The sequence below is a fragment of the Panthera pardus genome, unplaced genomic scaffold (assembly GCF_024362965.1).
Source record: "Panthera pardus isolate Hobbes unplaced genomic scaffold, ASM2436296v1 HiC_scaffold_10, whole genome shotgun sequence".
Lineage (NCBI taxonomy): Eukaryota > Metazoa > Chordata > Mammalia > Carnivora > Felidae > Panthera > Panthera pardus.
In genome coordinates this window covers 19,571,028-19,587,086 of record NW_026526655.1, presented here as the reverse complement: position 1 = coordinate 19,587,086, position 16,059 = coordinate 19,571,028, and the positions used below count along the sequence as shown (strand labels likewise).

Genomic DNA, 16,059 nt, shown 5'->3' with positions numbered 1-16,059 from the left:
TCCCAGCACAAAACCCAGATCTAAGGACCCCAGGCTTTCCGAAGCTGAGGGCGGTCAACTCACAGCCCCGCCAGGGGTCTTCAGGAATCCTCCTTGCCTCCAGCCAGAACAATGCCAAGCAGGTGGCAGGGTTTGGACCTGGTGCCACTTGATGGCCAAGCCTTGCTCTTCACAGATCACCCTGCTCTAGGGTCCCAAACTCTAAGTCTGCAGCGAGGCAGGGACTAGGGTGAGGTGCTTAGGGCAGAAAATGTAAGGAGGCATTCACTCTCGGGCAGTTCAACGTGCACCCACACGACCCTGAGAGCAACATGCCTTCTCACATTTTCCACCATGGGTGCCTCACCTGCCTTACCTCTTCCTGGCCCTAGTCTGGGGATGCCTTTTCATAACATCAGCACAATAACATCAGCACAATAACAGTAATTGTTCATTGAGTGCTAATGATCTGGGCGTCATATCAGGTTCTTGACTTTCACGATCATCAATCCGCATCACCACCCTGTGAGGTAAGCAGGACCCCATTTTACAGTTGAGACAGAAGGTCCAGGAGATTCAGTAATTTTCCCAACACAGCACAGCTAGTAGGGAGGAGGGCTGGGATTCAAACCAGGCTCCCTCACCATCTCTCAGGTTCTAGCTCCCCTCCCTGGCAATGATCTTCACTCATTGAGAGTTCCTCTCAATCAACTGCCCTCCTGTTGGGAACAAGCTTTCTGTGACTTAACGACTAATTGTCTCGGACCCTCAGGAGGAAGAGACTCCTCCAATGCACTGCCATAGGAAGAGGAGGAAATGGGCTGCAGTAGAAGACACTGAGATCAGACATCAGAGAGAACTTCCTGAATGTGAGGGGTTGTGAACCACAGGGCGGATAAGGGAAACTGCACATCCTTTCCTCAAGTTTTTTTTTTTTTTTTTTCCAAAAAAAGACACACGCACGCCCCCTCCATGCATGCATACCCACCCCGACTGTGTGGGCCCGAGGGGCTGGGTGGCCAGGATGCTGCCCAGGGGTTTGTGCAGTACATATCGGTGGCCTGCAGGGAGGGTGGGCTGGGGAAAAAATGTATCTGTGGGCTGCTGTTGTGGAGGAAGGAAAAGGCAAGGCAAGGGCCAATGGGGGGAGGCGGGTGGATGCCCAAGCCCAGGGCTGGGGGGAGGGGTCTGGCGCAGAATGCAGACTCAGCCTCCGGAGGAACATTCTGTCCAGAAATTCCTCACACCCTCCTCCCTTCCACCCCTTCAGCCCTCCCCACTCTTGCCCCCTGGGAGGCCTGGAATCCGGGCAGTTTTTCAGGCCCAATAGACCCCATGACATCACATCTACTGCCATGGCAACGGGCTGTGAGATCACAGGCAGTGCTGCCTTTCAGGAGTGGGGAGAACAGGTGGGAGCTGGCAGGTAGGGCCAGCGGGGGAGCTGGGGCGTCCTCAGCCCCAGGACCCACGACAGGTTATTCCGGGCTCACTTGCTCCGGTTCCAGAAATAGAACCCTAAGCAGATGAAAGGAGGGGCTGGTAGCATAAGGGAAGAGCAGGGAAGCGCCATTTCCTGGGCACTTAGAGGGGGCGTGGCCGGGATGGCACTTTACAGACCCCACAGCCCCAGGGGTGGGAGCGGGACCATCACACAGGATAAAACGAGCTGAGGCAGCAGAGGCTCTCTGGAACCCTTCTGGCAGATGCAGAAACTGAGCGTCCAGGGAGGCTGGCCAGCTCTACATGAGCGCAGGTCTTCGCCTCAAAGCCTGTGTTTGCCCCCCACCCTTCGTGTTAATTACGGCCATCCTGGGAACGGGGAGCCACTGGGGCTGGGCATCAGCACTGAGTGCAGGGGGCTGGAGAGAGGGTGTGGAACAAGCAAGGCTAGGCCCGGCCAGGGTAGGAGGGAGGCCAGCAGCCTGGTTCCCCCTGAAGTGTTTGAGTGAAGTCACTCCAGGGGCGACATCCTCTCCTGGGCAGGCCTAGGCCACCAGAGAAACAGAACAGGCTGGGTGTGATTAAATGGAATGTGATGCCTGATTTTCCCCGCACCCCCCAGGGAGGGGCCCGGGCAAGCCCACTCCTGTCCTCGGGCCGGCCCCAGTTCACCCGGAGGGACCCAGAGCACAGCTCCTGGCTGAGAGGGGGCAAGGGCAGGGGTGGCATGCACACACCTGGCCAGGCCAGGGGGGAGTACTCCCCCCAACACACCTCCTACCCCCTGCTCCACCCTGGATGCTATTCTCCCCTCAGCCGGGGCGCTGGGAGTCCGCTCGGCCCTTCGTCCCTGCCCCTCTAGCCACTCCTGTCGAAATCCTCTCTGCCCCCCACCAAGCACCTGTGCCAGCCTCTGGTCCACCCAGCCCTCCTCCCGCAGCCCCCTCGCCACACCCCACAGCTGGCAGCAGACTCAGATCCAGCTTTGGGTCACTTCCCCACTCACGGACCCATAACGGCCCTACTGCTTGGCTCATCAAGTTCAAGTTCCCCTGCCCAGCTTGTGAACTCCTCCCTCATCTGGCCACACATGCCGGGTTCACTCTGCCTCCATTCCTGCACTCAACCAGTTCCACCAGCATGCCCAGCCAGGGCCACCAACCAAAATGAGACAGGATTGTCTGGCCCCACTTCCCCTCCCCCCCAACCCCACCCAGCAAGGGCAGACTGGCCAAAAATATTTACCCTGGATTTGCCCTGGCTCCCAACGGTAACTCACACCAAGGCCCTACCCCCTCTCTGTCTCAGCTCTCCCTCCTCCTCCCCACCTCTCTTCCATTTGCTCACATCTTAAACTGGACCTGGAACAGGAGACAGACTTCCTCAACTACCACAGCACAACCTGACTGCTTCTTTCCCTGGCTCCCAAGTACCTCTGGTCAGACCCCCGCCCCCAGGCGGGCACTAATTCATTTCCACCTGATAAATCTCTCTCTCCCCCAGCCCCCACTAAACGTGGCTCCAGAGGGCAGGGCTCCTGAGGGCAAAGGCCTGACTTTGGCCCCTCCCAGTGGAGGTCCCAGGGGTGGTGGTCAGCACATTAGTGGATGCCTTGGCCTCCAGGAACCATGTCCCTTCACAGCCCAGTCTAAGGGCAGGACCTCCACCAGGACTGCCACCAGGCACTCCTCAGAGCAGGAACCTGCCATCAGCACCGGCCTCATACCTAACAGGTATCAGTGAGTATGGGCTCCAGCAATAGACAGAGACTCTCCCCCATGGCCCCGCTGGGCCATTTGAGGTGTTAGAAAGCTCCTCTTCACATCCAAGTCTCGTCTTTTTTCTAATAACCTCCACCTACTAGGTTCTACTCCGGAGAGCAACAGAAAACAAGCCAATCTGCCCTTCCTCACGTTCTTACTCCCATTCCACACCCACTCCATATCTTCCCCTCTCCAGACCGCACAGCCCTTTTGCACAAATTGAGATCTTCAGCCTCCCTCACCACTCTGGGAATCTTCCTTGGAATGCAATGTCCTGAGTTTGCGCTCTCCTTTAAAAACCAAGGCTCTATGGGGTTCTTCTGACATTGCTCTGTTTTCTAGAATCTCCCAAGATGGTCACTCATGGCACACAGTGCTACAAGATGAAATTTCATCAAGAGACTGGCGTCCAAACTGAAGTGACTCCTAGCCACTCTCCTTAACGGAGGGCAAGACGGCAGCACGGGGGCTGAGGGTTCCGCACACTTCTCCGGAACCGATTAACATCACATCCTCTCCTCTTCCGTGAGGCGGCATGGTGCCTTCTTCCCTCAGATCCGCCCCTTGGGGAAGTCATCTGAAAATCTCAGGGCCACCACCTCACGCCCACGAGGATGGCTGCTATCAAGAAAACAGCATTACTCGCAATAATGAATGTTAAAACATGGAAACACGGAGGAAGCTCAGATGTCCGACGGGGGAACGGCTAAGCAAAATGTGACGCACGTACAATGGAACATTATTCAGCCTTGAAAAGGAAGGACATTCTGCCAGCACAGCACGGCCTTGAAGACATCCTGCGAAGTGAAACAAGTCAGTCACAAAAGGACACATATTACATGATTCCGCTGACATGAGTCACTTGAGCGGTCAAATTCACAGAGATACAAAGCAGAATGGTGACTGGCAGGGACTGGGGAAGCGGAGGGGGCGTTCTGTTTGATGGGTAGAGTTTTGTCTTACAAGACGACAAGAGTTCCGGAGACAGATGGGTGATGGTTGTACAGGAGTGGAATACCCACTTAACACCACTGCCTGCGCTCAAAAACGGTGAAGATGGTGACTCTTACGCTCCGTGTGTTTTACCACAATAAAGAAAAGAAAAGTCAAAAAATATTTTTTCAGGGCCTCACTGGACCAAACAGTGTTAAAGCCCTCTCATTCCTGTGACTCCATGCCACCCAACCCCACCCACCTTCTAGAAGGCCTGGCACTGTGGCAGAAAAGAACTTTACAGCCCCAGCATTAAAACGGCACCTGGCACAAGGCGGGTGCTCGGGAAATGTCTGTTGGTAGGATGGATGGACAGAAAGATGGAGGGACAGACCCTCCTTTAAATCTCAGATCCTTTGGCAAACGGGCTACATAGGTAGACTGGTGGTTGGTGCTGTTTAGAAAATAAAATCCCAGGGGCGCCTGGGTGGCTCAGTCAGTAAAGCGTCCGACTTCGGCTCAGGTCATGATCTCAGGGTCCGTGAGTTCGAGCCCCGCGTCGGGCTCTGTGCTGACAGCTCAGAGCCTGGAGCCTGTTTCAGATTCTGTGTCTCCCTCTTTCTCTGCCCCTCCCCTGTTCATGCTCTGTCTCTCTCTGTCTCAAAAATAAATAAACGTTAAAAAAAAAATTAAAAAAAAAAAAAAAGAAAATGAAATCCCAACGCCTGAAACTAATGTAACATTGTGTATCAACTTCACAGCATTGACACCATATAAATAAAAGAAGGGGGGACCATATAAATAAAAGAAGGGGGGAGGGGAGGGGAGGGAAGGGAAGGGAATCCCAGAAAAGTCCACCTGGTTGCATTAAGTGTTTACATCAGCAGAAAGCATCTAGGGTATCCTGGGGAGAAAGCAGAACCAGGAATCAAAAACCCCACTCCAGGGGCACCTGAGTGGCTCAGTCGGTTGGGTGTCTGACTCTTGATTTCAGTTCAGCTCATAATCTCATGGTGCGTGGGTTCAAGCCCCAAGTCAGGCTCTCTGCTGACAGCTCAGAGCCTGCTTGGGATTCTCTCTCCCTCTCTCTCTGCCCCTCCCCTGCTCACAGGCTCTCTCTCAAAATACATAAATAAACTTTAAAAAATAAAAAAAATAAAACCACACTCCTGACCCATCCCCTCTCCCCCACCGGCACTGCTGTGTGACCATGAACAAGTCACCTAGCCTTTCTGATCCCCAGATTGTTCCTCTGCACAATGTGTTCCTCCCGTCCACCCAGGTTGGTCTCACACTTGTCTGGAAGTGCCCAGACTTCCACACAATTCACTGTGGGTTCCGAATAGCCCAATGTCAGGGGAAGGGCTTTGAAACCCACAGGTGCCATGCAAGGGAATGCTGTCTGTCATTACTGACAGGAGTGGAGGGTGCACTGTGGTGCTGACTACTGAATATTAAATATTCCAGCTCCACCCTCTGAATAGCTCTGTGGCGTTAGGCCTCAGTTCCTCATCTGTAACACGGGGATAATAACAGCATCCCTCTTGCTGTGTTGTCATGAAGAATAAATGAGTTTATTTTTGCAAAGCTTTCAGAACAATATTTAGCAAATGGAAAGTCCCATACGAGGGTTAACTTTGAACTACTGCTCTGATTGCTATTATGGGTGAAGCCAGCCTGGGATTCCAATTGCCCCATTCACCTCTTCCTTCTCCCCCCCAACACAGACCCCGCACCGGACCTCCAATTCATTCCACGAGGCCCTTTGGAGCACCTGCCAGGGGGCTGGTCTGTATGAGGAGAAGCAGTGCACACCCATCTTTGGCCAGCCCAGGCCTCCTGGGTGCCAGGCTGTGTGTGCACAAGGGCTCACCATCTGGCAGAGCTCGGTGGCCACTCCACTTGGCCACCACCCTCGGGAAATTCCTTTTGACCCTTATTTGTCAGAAGCTGAGAAAGCGGCTTCAGCAACTTCCAAGGATCAGGAGTGTCCGTGGCAAACAAGCCCTCTCTCTCCCCTCTTCATCCTGCCCCCACCGAGAGACCCCACAGGAGGGAGGTGACCCTAGGACCCTGCTGCCCAAGGCCTTGGGCAACATCTGTTGAGTAAGATGAAAACACGGGTTGAAGATTAAGCCACTTTGCCCTGGCTGGCCTGGCACAGGCTGGAAAATGTGTCTGGCAGGCAGAGGCTGGGCAGAAATCCTGTGCCCAGGATGTGGGCCCCCGATCCCAGGGGGGTAAGATCTAAGCAGGATGGGTGAGAAGGCCAGAGGGAGAGCTGGGGCCCAACTGAGACATGGAGAAAACACCACGGGCAGACACACACGGTGTGGGGCACGAGGGAAGGGGGCAGGAAGACCAGAGACCAGCTCTGCCGAGGCTGAAGGAGAGGCAGCAAATGGAAAAGAAAGGAAAAAATACATCCCACCCTTTCCTCCCTCTTGTGAACCTGCTCAAAGCACTTGCCTTGCCTGCCTTGAGGAAAAGGTGCTGAGTGCCCTCAGGGGGAAGCCAAACTTTCTCCCGGTTTTCCCCTGGGCCACTTTCCCACTCTCTGGGGACAGCAGGAGAGATTCTGGCTGGAGCTCAGCCCCCCTAATAGACCCCCCCACCCACCCATCAGCAAGCCAGGGAATAGGAGCGACAGCAGCCCTGCTTACTGAGCACCTAATCTGCACCAGGCATCCGGCTGCAAGCCTTCCTTCTAGCCACCCAGTGAGCACATACTGAGCACCTACTATGTGCCAGACAGTGGGGATACAACAATGGACACAACAGTAAAAATCCCTTGTTGACACAGAGCTTACATGCTGGTATGAGGGGGACCTTGTAAGACACACAGTGTACCAGACGGCAATACGTGGAGGGACACGGAAAGCAGGGAGGGGAGACAGGGTTGCGGGGGGAAGAGAAATCTCACACTTGTGGGAAGATCCGAGGGAGGGAAAGAGCCTTGCAGGCTCTACAGCCCTGAAGCAGCATCGTGCCTGCTATGTTCAAGGGGCAGCGAGAAGACAAGGTACCTGAAGCAGAGTCAGTGAAGGAGAGAGCTTCTAGAAGGAGGCAAGGTCGGAAAGGAAACCTGTCACGTAGACCACGCACAGGCCAACGCAAGAAACTGGACTTTTACGCAAATCAAGTGGCCAGCTGCTGGAGGGCCCTGAATCCAGATGAATTAAATACATTCATTTGCTCCTTTTATTCTCTTAACAATCTCATGCAGTGGCTGCTATTACCAAATCCCAATCTGCAGAGGGGAAACTGAGGCCCAGAGAAGTTAAGCAGTGTGTTCAAGATCGCATACCACAGACTGGGGAGCCAGGACCCAAAGGGGGTAGTCTAACCCCTCACTCTTCACCAGTGCTGGGGCAGGGGGCGGGGCTGTTCTGACTCAGGTGGGGGCCCTCTGTGGGCACAAGCTGGTGTCACAACGGCTTCGCCACCAGGTGGCTGACCCAACCTCCGGGAAGGGCAGAGTCCCCTGCACAGGTGGGGCACATCACCCCGACGGGAAGACAGGTAGGAGTTCCTTCTGGTATCTGACATCCTTCCAGCTGGAGTGCCAACCTGTCCCCTTTTGTCCCAACCCCTGACCCCTTCCTCACATAAACAAAGCTCACAGGACTCCAAATGGCCAGGAATCTGGCTTCTGCTCCAAGATCCCTAAAGCCCGGACCCCCCAGCTGTCCAAGACCAGCCAAGGACATTCTGTTCTCAGAGGCAAGGTGGTGGCAGTTGGGTTGAAATGATGAGACTTATGCTCCTCCTCCCTGCTCTCGGCCTGCCACGGTGACCCTCAGCAATCCCAGAGAGACTTCTCGCTGGTGGCTGCAGACCAGGCCCGCACTCTGGCCTCCTCACCACCACCTCCCCGCGGCACCCCACCCCCACTGTTGTCAGACGACGTGCGACTGGGCCCTGCGTGAATAACACTCCACATCTGGAGCGGCACAGCTGGGCAGAGCTGAGGCCCAGGAGGGCTTGAGCCCGGGGAGGCCAGAGGGAAAGGGGCGGCCGCTGCACAGAAGGGAAACAGCTTGGCAGGGCCTGGGCCTGGGGTGCAGAGGGCAGGGGCGCCACCGAGGGTCCGAGGTGTCTGAGGCACAGGCACTTCCACAAACTTGATTTCGTTCCATCAATGACCCTCAGTGGAGGGGACACTTCTCAGCACTGAGAAGGCCTGGGGAGCATCTAGAGCAACCCCTCTCTTTGACAGAAAGGGAAACTGGGGTCCAGAAAGAGGGGGGGACTGGTCCACGGTCACCCGGCCAATGGGTGTTGGAGGGAAAGAAGAAACCAGGTGGCCTGACGGAGATTGCAGTATGCAGGCTGAGCGAGCGTGTAGATACCTGGAACAGCCTGGGCCTCAGGGACACCCCTGCTCCCTCCCCCGGCCCCCACCCACACCAGGGTCACCACAGGCTCCTCTGCACCAGCAAATCTGACTGTGCCCACCGGGGCCCTCCGTGACACACCCTGCATGCACACGCATGCCCCGTGTGGGGCAGACCCCTCCCCCTCCAGCCTCCAGGGCCCTGCCTGCCTCCAGCACTGGGCTGGGGAGCAGGAGGCCTTCACAGGGTGCGAAGGCACTGAGAGGGCAGGGAAGAAAAGTTCCCAGTGTTCCAAATCAGCCCAGCTGGGATCAGTCTGGAACGGGCCCCTCTCCCCAGCCCACAACTCATGAGTCCTGCCCGTCCATACTTCTCTGGAAGCCTGACAGGGGAGGGAAGGGTGGGAGACAGGGAGACGGGGCAGAAAAGCAGAGTCAGTTCCAGCTTGAAGGTGGAACGGGCCACCTGAGTGTGAGCACCTGCCCAAGCAGGTGAACTCTGTGGGTCATGCCTCCCGTCCCCCTTCCTCCAGCCGAAGGGTACCTGACCCGGGACCAGGCAGGTAGAAGGAGATGCCACCCCCTGGTCCTGGAAGCCCCAGAACAATAGGCACCTGGCCAGGCCTCGGAGGCATGCAAGATGCCCTTTTATGGGTTTTTCCAAGGACTTAAGTCTCAAATTGAAATAGGAGGCCCTGCATCTCATCAGAAGGGACCTCATGACTCATTTCCTCCCAGTCCGGCTTCAGCCTTGGGAAGGGTCCCCCTCCTCCTCCTCCCCGAATTGCCCAGCACCCTCGGGGGCTTGCAGCATGCTTAGGTCTAAAGTAAGCTGTAACCAAGGAGCTGGGGAAAGAGGAGGAGAGACCAGCAGGGTAGGGAAGGGTCTGTCACTCACCACCAGTTCATGGTTGGATGGAGGAATGCAGGGGGCAGCCACCTGTGGGAGGAACAGAGAAAGGGCAAGGTTAGCATCTTTCATCCCCATAGAAAACCAGGGCCTCCTGAGATCATTCCAATGGTCCCACCTCCACACTAGACACCCCTTCCCTCAACTCAACACAATGACAATCTCCAGCTTGAGAGGCCACTAGAAGCCCGCGCAATAACATGGGAAAACGTTCAGGCAATAATGCTTGGTAGAGGGGGTGCCGCAGGAGGCAAAAACGAAATGTGTATCACAATTTTTCAGTTCTGTAGAAAAATACGCAGAAGACTGGAGGTCAGTGCACCAGAATTTTTCACAACAATGGGTTGAGGTAATAAGAATAAGGATTTTTTTTTCTTTGCTCTATGTTCTACAGTAGGCTAAGATTTGTTTTAAATTTTTTTTAAAAAACACGTTTAAGACCTCTAGGAAAGGAGGTTCTCCCCAGCACCAGGGCATCTCACCAAAAACGGCAGTGTCTGGGGTCCCCTCAGCATGTGGGAAGCAGGCTGGCGAAGGGCCCCTGCCAGCTCTTCCCAAGGAAGCCTTGAGGGGCGAAAGCACCCTGTATGGGTCAGCTATTGTTTGTTTGGTTTTTTTTAAGACGAAATTTATTGTCAAATTGGTTTCCATACAACACCCAGTGCTCATCCCGACAGGTGCCCTCCTCAATGCCCCTCACCCACCCTCCCCTCCCTCCCCCCCATCAACTCTCAGTTTGTTCTCAGTTTTTAGGAGTCTCTTATGTTTTGGCTCCCACATCATCCTCATCTTCCTCTCCGATGGAGGCGGGGGTGGCAACTTGGGCCTCCAGACAGAGGGACTGGGGAGGGAGGGCTGCATTTCTCCCTTCCCTGAGATAACAACCCCCCCCCCCCCCCCAGCCAGGGCAGCCAAAACCACTACGCTGACAATTAGCAGGGCCCTTTATCAGAGGCGCAGTGTGTTCTTTTTTTTCTAGCCGGGACACGTTTTTCTTGGAGCTCATACCTCAATCTTGGCTCCAGTTCCCAACCCAAGGGGCCCACAGAGGGGACTAGGGGGAGGCTCTCCCTCGGGCATGAGGGTGTCTGGGCACAAGCCCTGGATCACCAAAGAGGGGGTTGCTGCCTCCTCAAACAGTGGGCAACCCCTGCCCCAGCCACCACGCCAGTGAAGCGGTAACGGTGACAGCCCAGGCCCTGCTGGACCTGGCTGTTGACGAGAAGCCACCCTCAGCCAGGCCCTCCCTCCACCTGACCCAGGCTGTCCTCCAAGCAGCCCAAGGGATCCCCAGGCTTGACACACCAGCCCGGAAGGGGACAACACATGACTGTGTGCCCTGAGCTCTGCAAGGCGTGGAGAAACTAGGGGTTTAGCATCCCCGGGTTCTTGACCCAGTCCTGTTACAGGCTTGCTGCCCAGCTCATTCTCCACCAAAGAAGCCTGAGTTGAATCTCAGTATCTATGGCCTGGTACTCAGCATTACTCCGAGATTGTGGCGAGACTCATGTATGAGGCCAAAAAAGGGAACAACAGCTAACACCTGCTGAATGTGGACTATAGAAATGACAGGCATTATTATTATCAGTGCTTGACCCATATTAACTCATTTAATCCTTCCAGAAACCCAAAAGGGTAGGTGCTATTATAGCTTCACTTGAGGCACAGGGGGCACAGAGAGGTTAAACAACTTGCCCAAGGTCACACAGCTGAGAAGTGAGCAAGATCTGAACCCAGGCATTCTGATTCCCGAAATGAAATGTGAAGGAGGACTCATCCCCTATGTTCAAGAGAATGAGGAAACATGGGGGGAATGTTCTCACAAGTTCAGGGTTCTTGACACATACCAGCATGGAGCCATTAGTGACTGTTTTAGAAGTTTCAGGAAGGGGAGTCCAGGGCCTGGAGTGGGGTGGAGGATGCCAGGAGAACGGAGTGGGAAGGAAGGGAAGGCCCCAGCGGAGACTGTGGCCTGCGGGGCTCCCTACCTTCCCCACCCACCAGACAAGGTCTCAGACAAGGGACACATGGGTGTCCCCATCAGGAGCCTTCAGGGCAGGAGTCCTGAATCTAGCAGTGGCCTCCTCCCTGTCTCCTCCCGTCCCCAACCCCATTCAGGGGCTGCAGGCTTCAACCTTCTGGGGCCAGGCCCCCAGTGTCTCCTCCCACACCGCTCTACCATTTATGGGTCCCTCGGGGCCTGGGTGGGAGCGGGTGTAATCCACAGGGCAGCGCCCTGCTCTGCTCCTTCCTTCCAGGCTGGGGCGGGGCTGGGAACCTGATGGAGGACCATACTGCAGGAGGAGGGATGCTGCGGGCTCTGGCCACAGCATCCCAGACCCGGGCAAGTCCCATCCATAGCCAGTGTCTCCCATGCCATTTCACCAGGGGATCTCTAGTCTCCCATTCAGGGACCGGGGATTGAGGGAGAGGTTATGGGTACATTTAAAGCAGGGGCAGAATGGACAGTATCCTCTGAAACAGGGGGAGGGTCTCTCTCCTAGAAACATCCTCAGGCGGTAGAAATAATGGGGGTCCAGGTGTCCTGACCCCAGGTCCCTTCCCTGCTCCTCCTGAGGCAGAACCACCCTCTAAGGATTTAGATCTGAGGGGAATCTGCGGACCCCCCAGCCAGAGGGCCTGAGGCCTGGGTGCCCCTCGTGGCCTGCTGCCCCCCAGCAGCCTCCTCCACCCGCCGCCCACAGCTGTGCATTCCAGGCCAGCCGGCCAGCCAGCCCACTAACTTTGTTGTGTGTTTCAATGTTTCTTGTCTCTCTCTCTCTCTCTCTCTCTCTCCTTTTTTTTTTTTTTTTTTTTGTAAGTAGAGAAATGTTTCCTTAAAAGGCTCTCTCCTTCCCTCCGGCACCCTGGCCCCTGGCCACCCTCTCAGGAGCCTGGAATGTGCCAGGGAGAGCCAGGGCCCCCTGCCACTCTGTGGCCAGTGCCTACCGCCCCACACTCCGGGTGTCAGCACTGACCACTCCCATCGCCCCTTAGGGACCGAAGCTAGAAACCTCTCTGCAGAGGGGGCAGACTCTGGGGCGTCCGTAGCGGCTCTGGGTCCCAGCCCTGTCATATCCTCGTTTCCCTGGTATCAGCAGTGCAGGATTCCAGGGCTCAGCCCCAGGAGGTCAGCCTCAGGTAAGCCTCCTCCCCTGATATACCTGCAAAACCCCATCTACACAGCGGGGGGTGAGCACGCCTGATGCGCACTTTTCCACCCTAAGAAAGGCAACAATAAAAACAGCGGTGCTAATGCTCCCATCACACTCGCTATATGCCAGGCACTGTTCTTCACACTCTGCATAAATTAACTCATTAGTTCCTACAACAAACCTCAGCATCCTGTTTTATAGACAAGGAGGCTGAGGCACAGGGAGGTTAACAAGCTGTCCAGTAGAGAAGGCAGGACGCGAACCCAGCAGTCTGGCTCCAGATCGAGATGTGCTCCTGCCCTCTCTGCTATGCCGATGCTCCTGTAGACGCTGGCTTCCATATGGCCATAGTCAACAACAATAGTAATGGAAAGCTCATGGAATGTGGCTGTCTGTCTGCTACTGTCCTAAGCTCTTTTCCTGGACTCATTATGATCCTACTAAAAAAAATGTACAGGGCGCCTGGGTGGTTCAGTCGGTTAAGCATCCAACTCTTGATTTCAGTTCAGGTCATGATCTCACGGTTTGTGAGTTCGAGCCAGGGCCAGACCAGGGCCAATGCTGGGCATTCATCAGCCCCCTCCCCCACCCCCACTAATGCTTTCTGAGTTTCAAATGTCCCTGAGCAAAATACCAACAACAGGAACACCCTTGGAGATTCCCCCAGGGATCACGAGGGTCTAAAGCACCAGACAGCAGCCAGCCAGGCAGACAAGGGCTCTCTGCATGACCTGGCCCCTGCCCTCCTCTCCACCACCACTCTATATCCATCCCCTTGTCAAGGACCCAAATCCATAAAGGGGAGGGGGGCTGATCTCAGTCCTTTGAACACACCTAGCTCTGCTCCTCCTCAGGGCCTCTGCATATGCTGTTCCCTCTGCCTGGGACACGCTCAGCCCAGCTGTCTGCATAGCTGAGTCCTTCCCACACTTCTGGCTTAGGCTTAAATGCCACCACCCCCAAGAGGCCCTCCCTGACTCCCTTAATTTACACACATATGAGCATGTGCGTGCGTGCACGCACACACACACACACACACACACACACACACACACACACACACTCCTGCACTCCTATCTCTTCCTTCACAGACCTAATTACGGTTTCTAATTATGCAGGTGTCTGTTTTCTTGTCTATGTTTCCCTTGCTAGAAAACAACCGCCATGAGGGCAAGGAATACATCTTGTTCATCACACTAGTCCCAGCACATAGTAGCTGCACACTAAATACTTGTGGAACGATGAAAGACACTCAAGGCCCGAGAAAGGAAGGCACCTGCAGCCACTAGTGGTAAAAATCACTGCCATTTGTTGGGCACCTCCTGTGTGCCAGGTGCTGGGGCTAATCCTGCCACATGCCTGTCTCTCTGAGACCTTCCAGTCCTGCAGAGTCAGTAATATTGCTCCCATTTTACTGATGAAAAAATGGAGACTCGAAGAGATCATGACACTTGTCCCCGGTCAATCCGCTGGGGAAGGGTGCACTGCAAGTGAAATCTTGGTCTGTGGGCTCCAGGCACCCGCCTGGCATGGCCCCCAGCACCTCAGTCATGAGCCAAGTGGTAGGACCCGGTCCCCAGCTGGGTGACAACTCCCATTCTCAGGGCCTCAGGTTCTCAGCCTCGGTTACATAAAACCCCAGACTCCTCAACTTGCCCAACCCTTCCAAGGAGCTCCCCACACCCATGACCACCTGGCCCCTGGGGCTGGACAGGGCCGCCTTCCCCCGGCCAAAATTAGAGCCACTTGAGTCTCTGACTTAAGCACTTCATACACTCCCCTTATCTCTAGCTAGTCTTTTGTGTGTGTGGTAAAATGCACACAACATAAAATTTACCATTTTAACCATTTCTTTTTTTTATTTTTTCACTGTTTGTTTACTTTTGAGACAGAGACAGAATGCAAGCAGGGAAGAGGCAGAGAGAGAGGGAGACACAGAAACTGAAACGGGCTCCAGGCTCTGAGCATCAGCACAGTGCCCAACGTGGAGCTCAAACTTACGAAGAGCGAGAGCATGACCTGAGCCAAAGTCAGATGCTTAACCGACTGAGCCACCGAGGCACCCCACCATTTTAATCATTTTTCTAAAAAGTACAATTTGATGGCAATCAAGTGCACTCACACTGCTGTACAACCATCACCCCTATTCATTTCCCGAATGTTTTCATCTTCCCAAATAGAAATCCCACATCCTCTAAACAAGAACCCCCTTCCCCTTTCCTCCCAGCCCCTGGAGATCCCTAATCTCCTCTCTATGTCTATGAATTTACCTGTTCTAGGCACCTCATACACTGGGAATCACACAGCATTTTGTATCTGGCTTCTTTCACTTCGTGTTATGGGCTGAGTTATATCCCCCCAAATTCATATGTCGAAGTCCTAATTCCCCAGTACCTCAGAATGGGACTGTATTTAGAGAAAGGTCTTTAAAGAGGTGATGAAGTTACAATGAGGCCATCAGTGGACCCTCATCCCTTGTGGCTGGGGTCCTTATAAGAAGAGATTAGGACCCACAGAGAGTCTCTAGAGGCACATACAAAAAAAGAGGACCACGTGAGGACACAAGGAACAGGCAAGGAGAGAGGCCTCGGAGGAAATCAAACGCGCCAACGCCTTGATCGTGGACCTCCAGCCTCCAGGACTGTATGAGGATCATCCATTCATGTCTTGCACTTAGCAGAGTGGCGTTCCTTTTTAGGGCTGAAGACTATTCCACCATATAAGTACAGCACATTGTGTTTATCCATCCATCCTCGATGGACACCCAGGCTGTTTCCACCTAAGTTCTCGCTGACTCCTCCTGCACATCCCTGCCCCCACCGCTCCAGGCGCCCATCTCAAACGACACCAAAAGGTACACGGGAGGGAAAAAAAGGTGGGTTTGCGGAGGGCCTGCTGTGTAGCACTGACTGGGTGCTTTACGTACATTAATTTTATTCAGTCTTCATGACAAGTTTTTGTGGCAAATAGGCTCAGAGAGGTTAAGCAATTGCCCAAAGTCGAACAGCTAGTAGCAATGGCAGAAGCAGAAGCAGCGGCATCTGGTGAGGTTTCTGTGTACATTCACTGCATGCCAGGCACACTATGTTATCCCTCACACGCCCTGTGACCTTTTCTTAAATGTCATTTATTGCAGAGAGAGAGAGAGAAAGAGAGAGCAAGGGAGGGGCGGAGACAGGGAGAGAGAGAATCCCAAGCAGGCTCCGCACCGTCAGCACAGAGCCTGACAGGGGGCTCGATCCCACAACCGTGAGATCATGACCTGAGCCGAAACCACAAGCCAGACGCCCAACATACTGAGCCACCCGGGCACCTCTCCCTATGGCCCTCTGGCGGTAGATAGCAGTACCCTCATCTCACAGGATCTCAAGCAGTCTTCTCAGCAATCCTGTGAGATCCAAGAGGGCAGAGCTGCTAAATGACAGTGCCCGGACTGCCACCTGGGTCGGCCTGACTCCGAAACCCACTTTGCCCAGCGCACCATGCTGCCTCCATAGCCATACACAGGTGCCAGGGGCTGTGAGAGCAGAGAGCACTCGG

At 54.7% G+C, this 16,059-nt stretch overlaps 1 protein-coding gene across 9 annotated transcripts in view; it reads right to left on the bottom strand.

The window, feature by feature from the left end:
- TNS1 (tensin 1) overlaps positions 1–16,059 on the bottom strand; it is a 194,769-nt gene that overhangs the window by 102,803 nt on the left and 75,907 nt on the right. For all 9 annotated transcript variants that reach the window (XM_053904966.1, XM_053904953.1, XM_053904952.1 and 6 more), the window contains one exon: positions 9,353–9,394. In XM_053904966.1, coding sequence (XP_053760941.1) covers positions 9,353–9,394 — 42 coding nt within the window. The remainder of the gene's footprint in view (positions 1–9,352; positions 9,395–16,059) is intronic.